Genomic DNA, 22645 nt, shown 5'->3' with positions numbered 1-22645 from the left:
GGAAGTCTTTCTATATATATATATATATATATATATATATATATATATATATATATATATAAATGCGTGTCTGGTTTTTTTTGCATCTGGCCCAAAAAGTTTGGACACCCCTGGTCTGATGGTACGTTCACACCAGACGTGGATGAAGCGTCAAGCATGAGTGATTTACATGTTAAGTCAATGCAAAGACGTAATTAAAGATCCTGTGGCACTATTTGCACAAATGAGGTGCCCCAAATGACGGGATTTGAGAGAACTGAGCGCTTCGGCAGTTTGACGCACTTAACACGTGATTCACACAAATTGCTCGAGTTGAAAAATCTGAACACTGGCAGGCGTTCGTGCTGCTTTAACCAATCAGGAGCTTGCTGGAGTAGGGGCGTGATTGTTGATGTCCCTAAGGGAAATCCTCCTGCCGACATGGGACAATAGCTCATCAAACTGGGACCGGCTCAGTTGGAAGCACCGCCGAATGAGCTTATGGAGGAGTTTATGAACTTACCAAGCTGGGTGCACCTCTGAAGGACCCAGACATGGTGCCGAATGTATCAGCCTTTCTAAGCTACTCTCTCGATAAAACCCATGTTAGCCATTAGCAATGAAATGTCCTTTTTACATTTTAGAATGGGGTTATATTCACAGACTGTCACCACACAACTGTGTTTAAACCCCTTATAAAAATGATTTTTGCTTAATAGGTCCCCTTTGAGGGTGCCATATAGTGCATTGGTTCAATTAGTTAAATTGTTCACTGTTATCTACATAGTAGGTATGTAGCTTTGGTAAGCTCAAAAAGAAATGGTAATTCTTCAGAAATTGTGTTATATGCTTATTTCTTACTTAATAATAGCAATCAGAAGGTCTTTATTGACCATATTTGGAATGGTCGTGAATATTAATGAGCTCAGCTCTGACGCAGCTTTCAGTGCTTTTTCTCTCTCTTTCTTTCAACACACACACACACACACACACACACACACACACACACACACACACACACACACACACACAACATGATGTACTCTGAAATATACATGGGCAAAATAATCATACTTCATTTGTCAAAAAAAATTTGAACAAACAGAGTAGATGCCCTGTTAAATATTTTTTCCTTAAGTGCTGGAGAGGTTTATTTTAGCATGGAGGGAGTGGGCTATCTAATTTAAACCGCCAGACAGAGAAACTGAAGATTTAAACTAGAATTAAACTCGACTAAAGAGACTGATAGAGATGTGATGTGGTGTATTTTGAAGCAATAATGTTCATAATTTTTTCACCAATGCTTTTGAAAAAAATCTTCATTTTATTTTTTAATACTTTTTTTTTTTACTGTCTAATGTATTCACATTAAATAATAATAATACATGGCTCTTTTGCAAAGCGTATGTTTGGTAACTGTTATAATTGCTTTTTGGTTTGGACTTTCCTGTGTTTAATAAATTGCACAGTAAATGACTATTTTAATTATGTATTTTTTACTACTTCGCTATTGCAACAGTTCATTTTGATTATAAAATGTTGTTTTTTTTTTATATTGTTCCACAGCTGTGTGTTTTGCAAAGCAGATGAACTTTTCACAGACTACGAGTCAAAGCTTTTCTCACACACGTAAGTTATAAAACACATTAGATTGTTACAAATTAAAGCCCTTTTACCATTTTGTTCCCACTATAATCTTTTATACTTTGACCTTTTGTAGATCACATAAGGTTTAACAGAACTGTCTAATTTTATCAATGCATTTTTGAGTATGGTAGAATCCAACGATGAAATTTAATTTAAATAACATATTTTATAGAAGTTGATAAAGTAATTAGGCAGAGATATTGCTTCAAAATAAATACAGTTGAAATTAAAATGAATAGCCTTCCTGTGACATTTTTATTATTTAAAAAATGTAAATATATTTAAAATATAAATATTTTTATCAAGTGCTGTTAAATGAAGAGATTCCATTAACATATTGTTAAACATGAGAGATTAAAGAATTAATTTCTTTTGTCTTTGCATTGATAACAGTAACAAACAGTAGACATAACATTTTACTAATTATTTTGCAAGGTACTAGTATTTAAAGGCTTAACTAGGTTAATTAAGTTAAGTGGGCAAGTCAGGTTAATTAGGTAAATCATTGGACAACAGTTGTTTGTTCTGTAGCCAATAAAAAAGGGGGGCTAATATTAACTTAAATGTTGTTTAAAACATTTAAAAACTGCTTTTATTCCAGCCAAACTAAAAGAAAGACTTTCTCAAAAAGAAATAAAATAATATTAAATTACAAGTTCCTTCCACCAATATACACTACCTGACTAAAGTCTTGTCGTTGATCACAGTCGTAAGAGCAACAAATAATAACTTGACTTCTAGTTGATCATTTGGAAAAGTGGCAGAAGGTAGAATTTTTTTTTTTTATGATAAATCATCTGTTGAACTGCATCCCAATCATCACAAATACTGCAGAAGACCTACTGGAACCCACATGAACCCAAGAATCTCACATAATCTGTCAAGTTTGGTGAAGAAAAATCATGGTTTGGGGTTACATTCAGTATGGGGGCGTGCGAGAGATCTGCAGAGTGGATGGCAACATCAACAGCCTGAGGTATCAAGACATTTGTGCTGCCCATTACATTACAAACCACAGGAGAGGGCAAATTCTTCAGCAGGATAGCGCTCCTCATACTTCAGCCTCCACATCAAAGTTCCTGAAAGCAAAAAAGGTCAAGGTGCTCCAGCATTGGCCAGCCCAGTCACCAGACATGAACATTATTGAGCATGTATGGGGTAAGATGAAAGAGGAGGCATAGAAGATGAATCCAGAGAATCCTGATGATCATACACTATTCATTCTTTTTCCACTCCAGCATGACTTTATATTCTATACTGTACATTATTTCTGTTAAGTGACAAGACTTTTGTCTAAGCAAAGTCAGACGTTACTGTCCTAATTAAATAATTAAAATTCTATGATTATATATTTTTTGTAAAATAAGCGTAATCTAGAGCAGTGTTTCCCAACCCTGTTCCTGAAGGCACACCAACAGTCCACATTTTCAACCTCTCCCTAATCAAACACACCTGAATCAACTCATCAGAACATTAGAAGAGGCTACAAAACCTGAAGTTAATGGGTCAGATAAGAGAAACACTGAAAATATGTACTGTTAGTGTGCCTCCAGGAACAGGGTTGGGAAACGCTGATCTAGAGGCCTTTGCCTTTCTCATAAGCCACTTCTGATACCAATTGATCAACTAGAAGTCAAGTTAATATTTGCTGTTTCTAAAACTTGGATAGTCTTTTGTCACAATATTTTTTATTAACAGAACAAAAATTTCATAAGAGGGTTAATGATTTTGCCTTTAACAGGATGATTTTTTTCTTTAATGTGTTCTGGGCAGAGTAAAAGGGCAGACGGCCATCTTTGAGGAGATGATTGAAGACGAGGAAGGGCTGGTAGACGACAGGCTTCCCACCACCAGCAGAGGATTATGGGCCGCCAGTGAGACCGAACGAGCCCTTAAAGCCATCCTGTCCTTTGCTAAAGTCCGCCGCTTGGAGTCTGGCCTCATCGAGGAGGGAAACTCCTTTATGGAGCTGTTCGAGTCCTGGAAGAAAGAATACAAGGTTTGTCATTATGGTTTGCATGATGGATGATGGACTGGTTTGAACATCCTCATAGAGATGTTTGTTCTCTTTCAGCTTCTGCATGAGTACTGGATGTCTCTGCGGGACCATGTATCTGCTATAGATGAGCTGGGAATGGCCACCGAGAGGCTTCGTGTGCGCTTACCTGATGAGCCCAAACCCAAAGTCCTGCATATAATTGAGCCTCACGAGGTGATCAAGGATACAATGTGTTCAGTCTGTCATGCTATTAGTTATTTTTAGATTAAGAGAAGTATGTTGTTTTTCTCTTTCTTACATGTGAATAGGTGGAGCAGAACAGGATAAAGCTGCTCAATGACAGGGCAGTGGCCAAATCACAGCTGCAAAAAAAGCTTGGGCAGTTTCTCTATCTCACAAACCTGGAGAAGGTAAAACCTTATGGGCTCTATTTTAACAATCTAGGCGCAAAGTCTAAAGGGCATGGCATAAAAGCATTAAGAGCATGTCCGAATCCACTTTTGCTATTTTAATGACAGAAAAATACGCTTTGCGCAGCGGTGCATGGTCTAACAAGGTTGAGCTTATTCTCTTAATGAGTTATAGGTGTGTTTTGAGCATAAAGTGCATTAAAACAATCAGAGACTTATCTTCCATTCCCTTAAAGAGGCAGTGGCGTCACTTCATTGAGCATTTGCTATTTACATGGTGGACTTTGTAAGTGGAAAAACTGGACGCTTCACTAGCGAGAAAACAGTTAAACAGACCATCTGCAGCGCGAGGATAAAGAATGAGCCTCCTCCATTCAGCATCTTTACTTTCGCTTTACTTTACTTTTACTCTGTACTCCTTTACGAAGATAAAGAAACAGTGTTGTACGCACTCCACTGAAGACATCCATTAGCCTACATATTTAATTTCACTTATTAAGCGCAAAGATTTGTTTCAAAACTATTTCTAAATTAAATTTTAATTTCCAGCAAATGAATAAATGAACAATAATAATGAAGTGTGGTAAAAAAAAAACATACTTATCCAAACACACGTTCTATTCTTATGCCCCATATGGTGATACATTTGTCTCCAAAACCCAACAGGTGGACAAAATCTAAACTTGTTTTTATTAAAACAAATATACCTATACATATAATAAATAATACTGCTCATAACAATAACATTATAATAAAAATGCTAATTGTCATGAATAAACTAAAAAAAGCCCGGACATGAAGAAGGCATGGAGGTTTTTATACTTATATTTATGTAGAAAATCATAATTTTTGTAACATTTTAATCCTTTATTATTTTCATATGTAAAAATATTTGTGTATTGCTGTACATCCTGTGTGTATTAAGCAATGTGTAAGCGTTTGGACCTGCATAGGCACATAACTAACGTGCTCTGTTCTGGAATTTAGACCAGCTTTCACTTGGTCAATGGCGCCGTCTATTTCAGTTTCTCAAAATAGCAACGCACCAACAATGCGCCTTAATACACCTCCTTTATAGACCAGCAAACCCATGAGTCAACAAAGTGACACGAATGGATTTGCTATTTAAAGGACGTGGTGCAAAACGGAAAAATTAGGGTTGCGCTGGACTGAAAATAGCAACAAATCACGCCATACACGTCTTGCATCTTATTGCGCCGGGTGTATGATAGGGCCGTATATATATTTTTCAACTTTTTAGTAGCAGTTTACCCAGAGTCCAGTTTTCACACACTTTCTGATGTCTGAAAATAGACTGTTTAATATTACTAAGTGTTTAAGATGCTATAAACAAAACACTCGCAAAGAAAAGATTAAAATATACATTTTAAATGCATTATCACTATAAAAATAATTTTAAGAAAATGGATTTTATATGTATTATAATCAAAATCTACAGATGGAAATTGCTAAAAATAAGCACTAACTGTAATGCATATAAAATCCATTTTCTCACAATTATTTTGTTCAAATCCGGTTCAGAAGCACTGACTTACACCTAGCTTTTTTTCTTGCTTACTCTCATTTACATTTTGAAGGTTTTTAGACCGTTCTTGTATAATTTGACTGATTTATTTAACATTTTATTACAGTTTATTTTGTTGTGTCTACAGACTTCAATCACCATACATTCATTTATAGGTTGTTTTCTCAAAATTACTTTCCTTCTCCTTCACTGTCTGAAATAATCACATTTGCAGTACTTGCATAGTTCAGACCTTCTTGTTTTTTTTGCTCATCTATATTCAGAAATTCGTGCATATATTATTAGTCTGATTTATATAGCATTTAATACACAAGAAAATCATATTTTTCTGGCATGTTCTGTTGACACGATTTCCTGGACTGATAAAAATAGATATTAAAATCAGAGAGGATTTTACATTTAATAATGAATTTGTATTGAATCCTAAAGGGTTCACATATTGATAAATAACTTTACGACAGCTGTTTTAACATTGAGATATGATTAAACTGCCTCTTGTTACAGTTATTAAAATAGTTTGATAATAAGTAGGAAATGTTCATGGGCCAATGGCATCACCACATTGAAATGGTCTATAGATTTTGTGTCGTAAATATTAAAGAAATCCGCTGACGTGCCGCTATTACAGGCACACACACAGCATGATGTACGCTGAACACGGACAAATATAAACCCATCAGAGTAACGTTAACCTATTTTGCTCACCAGATCTGATGTGGATAAAGGTTAAAATATAATTAAACTTGACAAAAGAGACAGATAGAGATGTATTTTGAAGCTACAGTCAAGGAAAACACAGCCAGGAATTATTATGAACCTCTGCATAAACTTGACAGTAGAGCTGAGTGATTTGACTCGATTCAGCACACGTGTTTGTTGAAACATACTCATCAAATTTCAAAGTAAACACAATAAATTAACAAAAGATGTAACTAAGCACACCTTATGCCTCTTCAGAGTGCAGATGAATAAATGCGTAATCTGTAAATCTTGCATTTTGCGTCCTGAGGTAAGTTTGAAACATGTCTCGTGCTGTGGTTGCCTAGTAACGCACAGTAACCGATTTGGGGCTCACGTTTTGGGGCTCTGCAACTCCCACATACACAATAAGTGAAATATACGCTTAAAATAACTAAGGGAGAAAAATTATCGCTGTTGTATCACTAGAAAACGTTTGACTCATCAAACGCAGCCTGAGGCGTGCATATTAATGATTTCAGAGCTTTTTTTTATGATCTCGGAGCAGGATAAAAGTCGGTATGCTCTTGATGACGTAGCTGCTCATCAGGTCCGGATGAATGACCTAAAGTAGGCGCTCATGCAAATGTGGTGGGCATGGCTCGTGAGTCTCGTCACAGCTTGTTTTGTCCTCTGATTGGCCCATTGTCCACCCCGGTTTTACACTCATGGAATTTACACATTTACACTTGGTATACCTTTAAACATCACATTTAAAATGTCAATTTGGGGGAACTTTATCTGTGATATTTATAATTTTAAAATGTGCGTGCGTGCGTACGTGCGTGCATGTATATATTATTATCTGTATAGCATTTTATTCACAAGAAGGAATGATAAAAAACCAAAGGGTATTTTAAAAAAATGATTGAAACTAAAAAAAGTGTTTTGATCCTGGCCTGATCCAATGATCAAATGTTCAGACTTATCTTCTGGATGTACTTAAAATATTGGAATTAAAAAAATTTGTTGTATATTTTAACATCACATTTAAAAGGTCAATTCAGGTCAGCTTTATCTTGTAAAGGTCTAGTGATATGTTTGATTCGAAAGTTTGTGTGTATAATATTATGCAATAGTAAACCAATCTCTGTTGTGACTTTGTGCATATGAAGTAACAGCATTTTAGCTATTTTACTTTTAAGGTGATGTTTACTTTGTTTCAGTCTCAGGATAAGTCCACTGGTGGTCTGAATCCAGAACCATGTCCAATCTGTGCTCGTCCGCTGGGTCAGGAGGTAAAATAGAAACAAAATGAATTTGCCAAGTGTATACATGTGTATATACCTACTCCTAAACATATGCATGTGTTTGTATTCCTAGTGGGCCGTACTGACCTGTGGACACTGTTTCTGTAACGAGTGCATCGCCATCATTGTGGAGCAATACAGCATCGGCAATCGACGGAGAGCTATAAAGTGTGCCATATGCCGACAAACCACTTCACACGCAGAGATCTCGTATGTGTTCACCACTCAAAACACCCACCAGGGGCAGGACATCCCTGTGAAGGTCAGAAGCAGTTCCTGCTCATTTAGAGGCTCTTTACGAAATATTTTCAGCCAAAAAAACGGGACACTTGTTATGTGTTTTGCCTGTTGTTTTACATCACAACTGCATTTTTGTGATGGAAATGCATTAATCTGAAAATGATCTTTCAATCTTTCTAAGGGTGCTTTCACACCTAGATGTTTGTTTCATAAACTAGTGGGTTTGCCCCGGTTATCTCGGGTCATTTGGGTACATGTGAATACCACATTTGCACTCTGATCCACACCAAAACTACTGGTCCGAGATCGCCTGAATGAGGTGGTCTCGGCTCGGTTGAAACGAACTCTAGAGCGGTTTGATTGTAGTGAGAAAGCAATACAATGCAACAAACTAACAAACCATCCTATATCACAGTGTATCATGGATATGTAATATATATATATATATATCAGATATGCATAAATGTGGTTATAAGAAGAGAGAATGAAGAGCAGAGTTATCATTCTTACTGGTAAAAATGTGTTTTATGTCGAATATGAAAGTGAAAGCATGCTCTGAACTATTAGAAATATATAATATCATTAACTTTTTGGCTACTTCAATTTCTGATACAGAATCGATATATATTTCACAACCCTTGACAATTGAAATGAGGCTATGTATGAGAACGTCTTACCACTCTGATTTATATTTGATGATGACTATGTCTATTCAAAATGAATGTGCACCTTTTCGTTATTTCTCATCCTCATAAATTAAAATAACAACATATCACAGCTGAGTGGAGTCCCTGAAAATAAACCAAACGCTGACCAATGTGAGGGGAGTTTACTTGCACGTGTCTTGTTTTAACTATTTGGCTCGTTAAGAAAGTTTGCTGTGTCAAAGCGAACCGCACCAAGAGCAAAAAGCAACACTGTAACCATTTTAATCCCCGTTTCAGAATAAAACAGTCTATCTATAGGCGTGAAAGCGCACTAAGTGGACGTTTTTGAAAACGCCACCATTGTTTTGTTCATGTAAACACCAGAAAACGAAAGCCTTTGAAAAGGATGACGTTATGTATGTGTTTAGAAAGTTGTAAATTAAAAGCTAGCACAAACAAACACACAACAATGGTGGAGTAGGTGGTAGTGTTGCTGTTGCAAGTGTTTGTATATTGGATTTGCTTTTTGCAGTAACAGTTGCAGGCAATTCAAAATAACTTCTTTGTTTTGAGAGACAATAACTTCAATAAGACAATCACTAACAACTATACCGTGAAAAGCGATTAGTTGAGTTTACTTTAGATAAATGACTAGACCCCGTTTTTATAAAGCGATTAGTTGACTTTACTTTAAAAAGTGAGTAACCCAGATGCTTTTAAAGCGATAAGTTGACTTTACTTTAAAAAGTGAGTAAACCCGGTGCTTTTAAAGCACCGAGTTGACTTCACTTAAAGTAACCCAGATACTTTTAAAGCGATTAGTTGACTTTACTTTAAAAAGTGAGTAAACCTGGTGCTTTTAAAGCAATTAGTTGACTTCACTTAAAGTGAGTAAACCTGTTGCTTTTAAAGCGATTAGTTGACTTTACTTTAAAAAAAGTGAGTAAACCTGTTGCTTTTAAAGTGACTAGTTGACTTTACTTTAAAAAAGTGAGTTAACCTGTTGCTTTTAAAGTGACTAGTTGACTTTACTTTAAAAAAGTGAGTTAACCTGTTGCTTTTAAAGTGACTAGTTGACTTTACTTTAAAAAAGTCAGTTAACCTGTTGCTTTTAATGTGATAAGTTGACTTTACTTAAAATAAGTGAGTAAATCTGTTGCTTTTAAAGTGATTAGTTGACTTTACTTTAAAAAGTGAGTTACCCCATTGCTTTTAAAGCGATTAGTTGACTACACTTAAAGTTAGTAAACCTGTTGCTTTTAAAGTGATTAGTTGATTTTACTTTAAAAAAGTGAGTAAACCTGTTGCTTTTAAAGTGATTAGTTGACTTTACTTTAAAAAAGTGAGTAAACCTGTTGCTTTTAAAGTGATTAGTTGACTTTACTTTAAAAAAGTGAGTAAACCTGTTGCTTTTAAAGTGACTAGTTGACTTTACTTTAAAAAGTGAGTTACCCCATTGCTTTTAAAGCGATTAGTTGACTACACTTAAAGTTAGTAAACCTGTTGCTTTTAAAGCGATTAGTTGACTTTACTTTAAAAAAGTGAGTAAACCTATTGCTTTTAAAGTGATTAGTTGACTTTACTTTAAAAAAGTCAGTTAACCTGTTGCTTTTAATGTGATAAGTTGACTTTACTTAAAATAAGTGAGTAAATCTGTTGCTTTTAAAGTGATTAGTTGACTTTACTTTAAAAAAGTGAGTAAACCTGATGCTTTTAAAGTGATTAGTTGACTTTACTTATAAAAAGTGAGTAAACCTGTTGCTTTTAAAGTGATTAGTTGACTTTACTTTAAAAAAGTCAGTTAACCTGTTGCTTTTAATGTGATAAGTTGACTTTACTTAAAATAAGTGAGTAAACCTGTTGCTTTTAAAGTGATTAGTTGACTTTACTTTAAAAAAGTGAGTAAACCTGTTGCTTTTAAAGTGACTAGTTGACTTTACTTTAAAAAGTGAGTAAACCTGTTGCTTTTAAAGTGACTAGTTGACTTTACTTTAAAAAGTGAGTTACCCCATTGCTTTTAAAGCGATTAGTTGACTACACTTAAAGTTAGTAAACCTGTTGCTTTTAAAGCAATTAGTTGACTTAACTTAAAGTGAGTAAACCTGTTGCTTTTAATGTGATAAGTTGACTTTACTTAAAATAAGTGAGTAAACCCATTGCCTTAAATTGATTAAGTAAATTAACTGTGCATAATTATTAAAATTAAGTTAATTCAACTTAAACTTTCCAAATTAAAACATGATTAATCACTTTTTTAAGTTAAGTCAGCATGTTGCTTTTAACCAATTGCTTTTTACAGTGGACATCACACACAACATGAAAAGTAATAGCCCAAAAAAATAATAAGCTTCTTAATACACACTGTAATATATATTTTTCAGTGGAAGTAGATAAATCACTGATGTGACATTTTGTCAGATATGATTTTATATGGCATCTCTATAATCTCTTTGCCCTGTAGGGTAGCCACTCCACGAAGGTTGAGGCTGTGGTTCGAGTCCTAAAAAAAGTCCAGATGACCGACCCAGGAGCCAAGTCTCTTGTGTTCTCCACGGTAACGCTCCCATTAAATGAGTTACTACATCAACCGGCAGACTACAGCTCTTGACCTCTGACCTCACATTTACACCTTTTCTCTCAGTGGCAGGGCGTCCTGGACATCATTGCCAAAGCCCTATTCGACAACAACATGGAGTTTGCACAGATCAACGGAATTCACAAGTTTCAGGTTTGTGTAGATTATGATAGGAACAAAATTAACATTGATATTTTAAGATTTATTTGTCCACTTTGCTTTCTGTAATTATTGAATTGTCTCATTTCTGAAGTTTAAAGATAAAAATAGGTCAGCAGGAATTTTATTTTTTATAATATTTATCATAAAAATTTAATCTAATTTATGTATTGACTTGTTTGTGGTTTTTAATTGTATATTTATTAATTAAATATTTTTGCTATGAAAATGGCCATTGTTGCTGACATGGCATTAAATAAAAATAAATGATAGAATGATAAAAAGAGCCATTTTTTAGAGCTATGTAATCATTAATTTAGCATCAAAAACACAATAATTTATGTGTATATACTATGTACTTATCATTTTACATAAACTGGGTAATAACTAGGAACTATTGCTAAACTCACCCCTAAAGCGTGTATTAACCTAGTAAACCCCAGTATAGTTTTAGGCTAGTACACTGTAAAATAAAGTGTAATAAATATTTAATCTAATATTAATTCAAATTTTCAAGCAAAACCCTGTTATTTGTTTTTGTTTGTTTTTAAATAAACACAAAATGGTTTCATGTATGTATAATTTTTTTGGTCACACTTTATTTTAAGGTACAGTTCTTACTGTTAAACTGCTTAGAACTATGTCTTTTGCCCCAATAAACTCCTAATTTGCTGCTCATTAAAAGTAATTAAGGTTATTAATAGTTATTTGTGTTTATGTATTGGGTAGGATTTGGGATGTAGAATAGGATCATGCAGAATATGTACTTTTTATAAGTACAAATAAATAGATAATGTTTTAATATTATGCAGGTAATTAGCTACTAGTTAATAGTGAGAATTGGTTCCTAACTAAAGTGTTACCAATTTTTGTTTTTAATAATTATTTTAAATGGAGAAACACAAAACTGGAACTTGATCATTTTTTTGAAGGTGTTTATTTGGAATAAAACAATTCAATTCAATTCACCTTTATTTGTATAGCGCTTTTACAATGTAAATTGTGTCAAAGCAGCTTCACATAAAGGGTCACAGTAAATAGGAACAGTGTAGTTCAGTTTGTAGTGTTTAAGTTCAGTTCAGTTTAGCTCAGTTCAGTGTGGTTTAATAAACACTACTGAGAGTCCAAATACTGAAGAGCAAATCCAACGATGCGCAGCTCTACAGATCCCGAACCATGCAAGCTAGAGGCGACAGCAGAGAGGGAAAAAAACTTTACTAAAAGGCGAAAGTGAAGAAAAAAAACCTTGAGAGAAACCAGGCTCAGTTGGGCACGACCATTTTAATTTCTCCGCTGGCCAAACGTCTTGTGCAGAGCTGCAGTCTCAGTGGCGGAGGCTGGAAGCTGGCCTCAGCGAAGACTCGTCTGTCTCTGGAGCGTCACAGGAATCAGTCTCATGTTCTCCACTCCTCCATGACCATCACAGTAGCTGCTCAGGATTCGGCCAGGTCCAGGATATAAAAAACCTTGGGATCATCTCGTCGTTGGTCTTGGATCGAATCAGTGACTCTGCATAGTCTGAGGGCCTCGGGAAGAGTATCCCCAGGTGGAAATGGAGAATAAAGTAAATAATAAGCGTAGCTGATGTTCACAGTGTATATCAACAAGATGCAGAACCTGTGTGGAAGCCCCCTAAGTGATGCACTGAGTGTATGCTTTAATAAACAGATAGGTCTTTAATCTAGTTTTGAATTGGGAGAGTGTGTTTGAGCCTCGGACGTTATCAGGAAGGCTATTCCAGAGTTTAGGAGCTATAAATGAGAAGGCTCGACCTCCTTTACTCGACTTTGCTATTCTAGCTACTACCAGAAGCCCTAAGTTTTGAGATCTTAAAGAGCGAGTTGGATTGTAGCGAGACAGAAGATTGGTTAGATAAACAGGAGCTAGATTATTTAAAGCTTTATATGTAAGAAGCAATATTTTAAATTCAATACGAAACTTAACAGGCAGCCAGTGTAAGGATAACAATACATTGACAAAAATCTACCCTCTCTGTTATTATATTTAACCGACTGAGCATAGTTATTATTATTAGAAAATCTAATTTTTAAATCATCTCGACTCATAAAACATAAAACTTTTTTTTTTTAGGAGAACCTGAGTGCTTTCAAATATGAGGAGAAGATCAACATCTTGCTGCTGCCGCTGCACACAGGCTCCAATGGACTGAACATCATCGAGGCGACACATGTGCTATTGGTGGAGCCCATCCTAAACCCCGCCCATGAGCTGCAGGCCATAGGAAGAGTGCATCGGATTGGCCAGACCAAGTAGGAAACAACCCAATCAGATTCGCAATCATATGATCGCTTAAATTCATATTGATGAGTTTGAAGCTGGCTAGCAGCATTTCTCTAGCATTAGTAAAATGGCAATGTTTTTGCATATAAAAAAATATAGGGCCATATTCACAAACGGAGCTTAGCTTAAACCAGTACTAGGCCTTCTATGAATTTGTTTAATTAAGCAGCTTTTATAAAAATGACTTAGAAAAACACGTTTCTGGTGTATGTTTCAAAACTATTCAATGGGGTATTTTGACCGTTCAAGCAAGCAATTTAGCCTTAAAGGGACAGTTCACCCAAAACTGAAAATGATGTCATCATTTACTCTTTACTTTAGGTTTCAAACCTTTATGAGTTTCTTTCATCTGTTGAACACAAAATAAGTTATTTTGAAGAATGTTGGAAACCGGTAACCATTGACTTCAATAGATTTCCTTTTGCTGAAGTCAGTGGTTACAGCAGGGGTCTCATACTGCCCCCTTCTCCTCCCTCCTGCCCGAAACTGATGTGAAACTAATTTCGGCCGGCCCAAAACATATTTTTAAATCACTATCATTGTTGTGCCCTCGCATATAGCCACTTGTGGTTTTGACCCCCACCTGCTGGACATTTAAAGTACTGTACTATAAGTTCGAGTTACTTTCAGTTTCTCTCAGCGAGAGGTCGAGAGTAACGCACATGCAGATTATTTCTGGGGCTGGTTTAAACGTTGAAATATATGTACGCAAGTGCTCTATTTTTACTAAAGCTGTATTTTTGTACATATTCAAGGTTCGTTTGATTATTATCAGTTTTATACATACCTGCCAACACTCCCGTTTTTCCTGTGAGTCTCCCGTATTTCAGACCCATCTTCCATTTTGTTCTGTTCTTAGTAGTACTGACCAGGGACCATGCTCTTCAGTACCCCCCACATACATTCAAGCCCCTTCCCCACTCTTCAATTCGCGAACATGCATCCACCCAACGCCGCCCCCAACCCCCCAACCCCAGGTATGGTTTTATACCACCTGCATTGTGTTGTACAAACACATCTTCAAGGCTTCAAAGTCCCTGGTGGTGTAACTATGATTATTTTACGAAGATTCGATTCAAATGGTCTCATTTAATAGATTTTTCCTCAGATTCATATTAAGATTTGGATAATGCTGGCTGAATTGAACATGTTAAAGTAAAAGGGAATATATACATATATATTTTCTCCCCTCTTTGTTGTTGTTTTACAAAAAAAGAAAGATATTGAGAAGAACAATTGCCAGTAAAGTCACTAAAGTTAACCAATCTGCTTTCTCCTCTTCTTGCTGTTACACTTTTGGTTAAGCAACAATTAATTGGAACAGAATATTAATAGTACTTATTTTTTATGCCTATTATTAAATTGTAGTATTTTCATAGCAATTTAAACTACCCCTTCTATATGTACAAGAAACAAAAAGAAGGAGCTTTGACTGCATGTACTCTGTGGAAAAATTTGTAAGTGCATCAGTTACATCAGGTTTCCAATTTTTTTGTTGTGCTTGAATGTTAAAGCGGCCCTCCTATGAATTGTCAGTCACTGATATGGCCCCCGCCAATTTGATATTGAGACCCCTGAGTTACAGGTTTTCAGCTTTCTTCAAAATATCTTATTTTGTGTTGGCACAAAAGAAAGAAATTCATAAAGGTTTGGAACCACTTGAGGGTGAATAAACGGTGAATAAATGATCATTTTTTGTGTAAACTATCTCTTTAAGCCTCGTCTCTGAAACTGGGCGATAATGTTTAATGTTGTTAGTAGACTAAATGGTTCTTATCCATTTTGCAGACCCACATTTGTTCATCGGTTTCTGATTAAGTCCACCATCGAGGAACGGATGCAAGCCATGCTGAAAACAGTAGAAAAGAGGTGAGCCCCTGATAAATGAGGAGGGTATTTTAAATGGTCAATGATATCAAAATCAAGGTCAGCATGAAATCATAAGTATTGCACTGTTTATTTTAAATGATTTATTTGTGCACATTATTATTTTTAAAGATTTTTTTATCATTTTATTATTATTTTTTTAAGTTAATATTTAACCAAAATAACTGAATCCCACCTCTTCAACGACATATCATTCTGATTGGTGTTTACTGGTATGGGGGCGGGGTCAACCTAGGGCTGGGCGATCTGGCCTAAATTCAAAATCTCGATTAATTGGACATTTAACTTGATTATGATTAATGAATGATTATTTAATTTGTTTATTTTATTTTTTTACCCTCACAGTTCACTGACTTTGTACAGTAAATATGCTCACATATTACAAGTGAGAGATTTTTGAATGAAGGGTACATTACTTGATTTTAAAATAATTGAAGGAAACACACTAAGCATGGGCAGGTTTATGATTCTGATGGTATGATAACCTTGGATAAAAATATTACGGTTTCACGGTGGTGTGATCACTGCTCTAAAATAATTCTTTTTATGCCTAAAACAAACACACTATCTTTATCTATGATTATTTATTGAACATCAACATTGAACAACTGAAATTAAAACACACATTGCCTGAAAAAAATAATTTCTAATATTAAAAATTAAATAATACAAAAATAAAAAAATTCTAATAAAAAAGTGAAAATAAATAACTTGCACTTTTTGGACACAAAATGAATTATTTTCAATGTTTTCAAACTTAGAAAGTAAACAGTATCTCTTCTAATAAAAATAACACTTGTATATCCTGTAAATAATATTTTAAACAGTGCATTTCTTGAATCCTCTGTAAACACATATTTTAATGTAACTAATAATTTTATTGTAATAGAAAATATGCCGTCTCAAGGCATATCTGGCGCAGCTTCCAATCATCACCAATATAATGTAAACGTGCGACGCGTAGTTACATTTTTTGAGAGGTTTGAAAGGCTTCCCAGCAGCATACCGTGTGTTCGACGCAGAAGTAAAAATCAGCCTTAACAGAGCGGGGTCAGGTGACTCCACATACAGTAGGGAAAGTAATTGAAAAAATGGACCTGGAAAAGTCTTACTTTTCGATTAATCGCCTAGCCCTAGGTCAGCCTGTCAATCACATTTGATTTGACCATAGACAAACAATAAGCAATGAATAATGAACTATGAATAAATTTTTTTAATGAGCTATTTCACTTTGATATGCATATATCACAATAGGAAGTAAAAGATAATGTTTTGCAGGCTTTAAATGATTACTTTTCATCCATGTATATTCTTATACTAGTATAGTCCTAAAAGTTTACCTTAATTTTCCCCCCATTGTCTAGTTCAAACCTAAATTTGTCTTGAGCTTAGAAAGAAACCTTTGTTTGTCATGAAAACTGAGATCTTTAAATCTACACTAGACAAAAGCCGATATTCAATAATTCTATACATATATAATGAACATGCACAATATTGATATTGTGGATGCTTCAAAATACTGTGAATAATTGTTTATTTAAATGTTTTTTAGGAATATTCATATTGCAGTAGTAGTGCTTGAAAATTTATAGGCAATATATTTTCACGCATAAACATTTTCAAGTTGTCACCGTCAGTAGCCTAGTGGTACTGTGCACTCACATATAGCACCAACGTGCTCACGGCGACCAGAGTTCGATTCCCGGCTCGAGGTCCTTTGCCGATCTTTCCCCTCTCTCTGGCCCCAATGCTTTCCTGTCTGAATTCTCTACTGTTCTGTCATAATAAAGGTGAAAAACCCCTAAAAAAATAATTGTATATATAAAAAAAAAACATTTTCAAGTTAATCTGGCTGATTTATACAGTATGTTATATCTGCCCTTTTGTTCATGAAGTTTGTAAAGTTAGGGCTCCATTTTTTTTAACGTCATAAAAATTATTTAAAGTCAATGTAATGACAACTACAGTAGAAAAACATTTATTACTGTTAGGTAATGTTAGTTTTTGAGTTGATCCCTAATAACGCATTTAAAAAGGTGTAATCATTTCATTAAATGGATTTAATAACTAATACAATTTTAAAATGTAATTACCTTTAACATAACTATAATATAGCTTTTTCTAGTTGTTGATTGTAATGCATTCACTAATGTTTACCAACAAGACTTTATTGTAAAGCCTACTTTAGGGATAAAGTACATCCTGGTGGTTGTTATCACAAAATAAAGTCAGACAGGTTTATCAGCAGCCCGAAGTCTGAAGGGCTTTATTCTGTGAAAACAACCATCCAGGATGTACTTTATCCCACTTTTTACATGCCACAAAACAAAAAAATTTGACACAAAACATTATTCTGAGCCATAATTCTTTAAATAAACCCAAAGCTGCCAGAAACGAAAACGGCCAATGGAGTATAAACTAACTTGCACATTATTCAGTCACATGATGGCACCAAATAAAAGCTGTCAGAAACTAAACTGGCTGGATAAAGCATATAGTAACCTACGCAATATTCATTCAGAAGACAACTCCAAACAGTCAAAAATGTAATTTATATACATATGAACATAAATGTAGGTATATGTATTTGAACATATTCACTGAAGGCGATTCAAAGTGCCCAGATGAGACTGTGTTATTTAGCGGTTGTTATCTCAGAATAACATACTTTGGAATGTCACAACTGAACAATCAGAATCGAATATTCCTGACAGCCATGTAATAGCATCCTTTATCATCCATTACACCTTTTTTTCCCAGTTTAGGTCAATACCGTATATCGTGATTAAAGCTTCAGCCATTAATTGCAACAATAATTTTTAAGACCAACAGAAACCTAAATTACTCTAAAGTATAAGTAGTTAAGTCTTTGGTTTTATTTATTTTTTGTTTGTTTTTTGCTTGATTTACTGAACATGACCTTGACTAATCTGTCTCAAACCACCATCTTTTTCAGTCATGGTTCCACGTCTATGAAGCATTCGGAGGCCTCTGTGTTTACAGTGGCAGACTTGGCGGATCTGTTCACCGAGGACAGCGAGACTCTTGAGTAAACGCGTCTCCAGACCTGCCAGCCCAAAGGCCAGTAATGCGAACACCACACTAACACCAGCCAGGAGATCCTGTATGTTTGCTTTGCACATTCCCCTTTCTATATGGTCTGTCCAATAGTCTAATTTATCTATTCGGCTCGGTGTGTAAAAGAAAAAGAAAATGAATTGACGTACTGTATATTAGCAGTCCTGTATCTCTGTTTATAGTGTCATTTTTTTATTAATGCCTTGCTGTGCATAAAGGATTTTATTATGGTTTTAATAAATTGTATTGAAATTAGAAAACCTTTCTAATGTTATCCATTCTGTGCAGTGGATGGTTTTTAACATTAGCACACATGTATTTGTGACTCTGATGAAGCAAGTGTTTTATAACCCACAGTAATCACTGTCAATCTGTACTGTAAAGCTGATAAAAACACAGTATGTGGTAATTATTGGAATTATGTTGTTGCTCTGTTTTATTTTTAATCTAAATGTAACCCTGGTCGACAAAACCACTCGTAAGTGTCATGGGTATATTTGTAGCAATAGGCAAAAATACAGGGGTTGGACAATGAAACTGAAATTCAATTCAATTCATTTCACCTTTATTTCTATAGCACTTTTACAATGTAGATTGTGTCAAATCAGCTTCACATACAACATTATAGTAAATTGAAACAGTGTCATTTCAGTTTGCAGTGTTTACATTCAGTTCAGTTTAGCTCAGTTCAGTGTGGTTTAATAATCACTACTGAGAGTCCAAACACTGAAGAGTAATCCATTGATGCGCAGCTCTACAGGACCCGAACCATGCAAGCCAGTGGCGACAGCAGCGAGGAAAAAACTTTACCAATTGGTGAAAGTGAAGAATAAAAAAAACCTTGAGAGAGCCAGACTCAGTTGGGCACGACCATTTCTCCTTTGGCCAAACGTCTTGTGCAGAGCTGCAGTCTAGGTGCCGGAGGCATGAGACACTGGCCAAATTATTGTTGGAGGTTTCATGGCAAAATTCGAGCAGTCTGGTGGACAATCTTCATTGATTACACATTCCACCATTTAGAGCAAAGAGTGTGAAGGTTGATTAGCAGAGTTATAACACAGTTTTGCTTAAAATATTGCAATGCACACAACAATATGCGTGACATATCAGGGTTCAAAAGAGGATGCATTTTTGGTGCACTTCTCACTGGCGCATCTGTCACCAAGACAGCAAGTCTTTAGGATGTATCAAGAACATGCACTCCCGATTTTTCCTAGGAGTCTATTTTAGACCCATCTCACGCCACCCTCCCATTTTGTTATTTCTCTGGAAAAACTCCTGTAATTTCACCCTCCATCCACCCCTAGCCCGAAACCCGCTCCATAGTTACTAACACTGCAGCATAGTAACTAGCCCACTTCTCAACAGTGTTATTCAGACATCACCCCCCCCCACCCCCCATACACCAGGTCTCCAGGTCTTTCGGAGACAAATGTTGGCATGTATGTGTAATGTCAACAAACCACCAAGAAGGATGAGCCACATCTAGCAGGAGTAACAGTGGGCGCAAGAGGTAGCTGTCTGAAAGGGATGTCCAGTTGCTAACCTAGATTGTATCCAAAAAACATGAAACCACAGCAGCCCAATTCACTGCAGAATTAAATGTGCACCTCAACTCTCTTGTTTCCACAGGGTAAACATAGCCAGGTTGCTGTATCTAAACCTTTGGTCACTTATGCCAATGCCAAACGTCAGTTTCAATGGTGCCAGCAACGAAAATCTTAGGCTGTGGACACTGTGAAATATGTATTGTTCTCTGATGAGTCTACCTTGACTGTCTTTCCTACATCTGGGAGACTTAGGAGATGCCCTGAAGAAGTGTACCACCCAGACTGTTGCATGCCCAGAGTCAAGCATGCGAATGAATCAGTGATGGTTTGGACTGCAATATCATGGCATTCCCATGTCTAACACTTGTGCTAGTTGTGCAATACCTGTGGGCGTGACATTGCCAAGGACTACCGAACCATTCTGGAGGACTATGTGCACCGAATAGTTAAAACATTGCATCCTGAAGATGGTGCTGTGTATCGGGTCGATAATGCTCCACAACACACAGCAAGACGTGATGAACATAAAAGTGAAGTTGAACAACTCTCATGGCCTGCCCAGTCACCAGAATTAAATATTATTGAGCCACTGTTTGTGATTTGGAGGACAGAGTCAGGAACCATTTTGCCCACCAGCGTCACATAGTGACCTGGACACTGTACACACGTTTTATACAAGAAGAACAGCTCAGAATCCCTCTGGCCACTGTGCAGGACTTATATCTGTCATTCCTAGGAGGACTTGATGCTGTACTGGCTGCAAAAGGAGGCCCTACACCATACTAATGAAGTATTGTGGTCTAAAACCAGGCATTTGTCCAACCCCTGTACATTTTATGGGTCAAAATCAAATCAGAGTTTTCTTTAATGCCAATAATCATTAGAATATTAAGTAAAGATCATGTTTTGTGAAGATATTTTGTACGTTTCCTACTGTAATTACATTAAAACTTTACATTAAAACATTTTTAATTAGTAATGTGCATTGCTAAGCACTTCATTTGTTCATATTTGAAGGTGATTTTCGCAATATTTAGATTCTTTACACCCTCAGATTCCAGTTGTATCTCAGTCAAATGTTATCCAATCCTAATAAACCATACATTAATGGCAAGCTTATTAGATATCAGATAATGTATAAATCTCAATTTCATAAAACAGACATTAAGGGCTTGGTTTTGTGGTCCAGGGTCACAAATCCATTATTTTTAATGATATTTAGGAAGGCATTGATTGTTGAATGCAGAGTGTCTTCTGTTTAGACATGTTGTCTCTGGGATGTCATAGCAAAGCATTTCGAGCATTTATCTGGTGCTATTTGCAAAACAAAGGACACGTGATTTCAGTGTCCGTTAAACTCGTCCAATAAAGAGCACTTGTAAAAAAGCAAAAACAGAAAGGAAATTAAAGAGACTTTCTTTGGCCAAGAATTACAACATACAAGGACACTCAGAGGAACTGAACTCGTGTTCAGCTGTACTAAAAACGTCATGATACCTTTCACATCAATTTGGGATAACATAAATAGTCTCAATTGAAAGAAAAAAATATCTGAATAAACTTTCTGTTTACAAAAACTTTTCATTGTATTTTCCATTGATTACTGTAATGTTGCAATGTCAAAATGCTGGTAAAAGAGAGAGTTCATCATAAAATGAAGATGGTTTATTAATCCTCCGCTTGTTCCAAACCAGTTGACCACCTGTTGAACACAAAAGAAGATATTTTGAAGTTTGTTGGAAACCTGTAACCATTAGCTTTGTTTCAATCCAAAGATGTGATTTAGACTTGTGCAAAACTGGAAAATAGCGTAAAACTTTTATGAATATAGCAGTTTCCATCCAATGACTCAATGAGAACAAAATCATCACTTCTTTTTTTCATAATTCTAAACAAAATGAATTGTACAGTAGTAGGAGAAGCTACCGTGAGCCTTTTTCCTAATAAAATAAATTAGTTCAGAAGTTGAAATGCAATGAACAAATCAACATTTCAGATGATGTATTCGATATGCATACTGGAATTTGTTTGGTAAATGTGTTTCTATCAATATTCCAAAATGTGCATAAAAATAGGTGCATGGAAAGTTTTTGTTTTTCCTATTATGTATGTCATTGGTTAGTGTTTATCAACATTCTTCAAAATATCTACTTTATGTTGAGCACTCAAACTGGTTTGGAACAAGTCAAGGGTAAACAAGGAGGGCAGAATATAAATTTTTAGAGTGAACATATCCTTTAAATGCTTCTCTGACTAATAATTTCATTATTTAACTATCCAAGCATTAATTTCAATGGGAACCCACTGCAAAAAATCCAACTACACTACCTGACAAAAGCCTTGTCGCCTATCCAAGTTTTAAGAACAACAAATAATAACTTGACTTCTAGTTGATCATTTGGTATCAGAAGTGGCTTATATGAAAGGTAAAGGCCGCTAGATTACGCTTATTTTACCAAAATAAAATATGATCATGCCTTGATTTTTAATGATTTCATTAGGACAGTAAGGTCTGACTAGGCTTAGAAAAAGTCTTGTCACTTAACAAAATAATGTCCAGTATAGAAGATAAAGTCATGCTGCAGTGGAAAAAAAAAAGAATATTGTGTCTGACTCCATCATGAGCTTGGAGGACTGCA

The 22645-nt window shown here is 35.5% G+C and overlaps 1 protein-coding gene across 2 annotated transcripts in view; it reads left to right on the top strand.

Moving 5' to 3' along the window:
- Positions 1-21583, top strand: part of shprh (SNF2 histone linker PHD RING helicase) — a 54899-nt gene extending 33316 nt beyond the window's left edge. For both annotated transcript variants that reach the window (XM_056476669.1, XM_056476668.1), the window contains exons 20-30: positions 1546-1608; positions 3400-3625; positions 3701-3838; positions 3934-4035; positions 7486-7557; positions 7643-7831; positions 10918-11010; positions 11098-11184; positions 13282-13460; positions 15280-15360; positions 18335-21583. In XM_056476669.1, coding sequence (XP_056332644.1) covers positions 1546-1608; positions 3400-3625; positions 3701-3838; positions 3934-4035; positions 7486-7557; positions 7643-7831; positions 10918-11010; positions 11098-11184; positions 13282-13460; positions 15280-15360; positions 18335-18431 — 1327 coding nt within the window. In that variant the 3' untranslated portion in view covers positions 18432-21583. The remainder of the gene's footprint in view (positions 1-1545; positions 1609-3399; positions 3626-3700; positions 3839-3933; positions 4036-7485; positions 7558-7642; positions 7832-10917; positions 11011-11097; positions 11185-13281; positions 13461-15279; positions 15361-18334) is intronic.
- The last annotated feature ends 1062 nt before the right edge of the window (positions 21584-22645 follow it).

Source organism: Danio aesculapii, chromosome 17 (genome assembly GCF_903798145.1).
Source record: "Danio aesculapii chromosome 17, fDanAes4.1, whole genome shotgun sequence".
NCBI lineage: Eukaryota > Metazoa > Chordata > Actinopteri > Cypriniformes > Danionidae > Danio > Danio aesculapii.
This window is presented reverse-complemented; position numbering and strand designations above follow the sequence as displayed.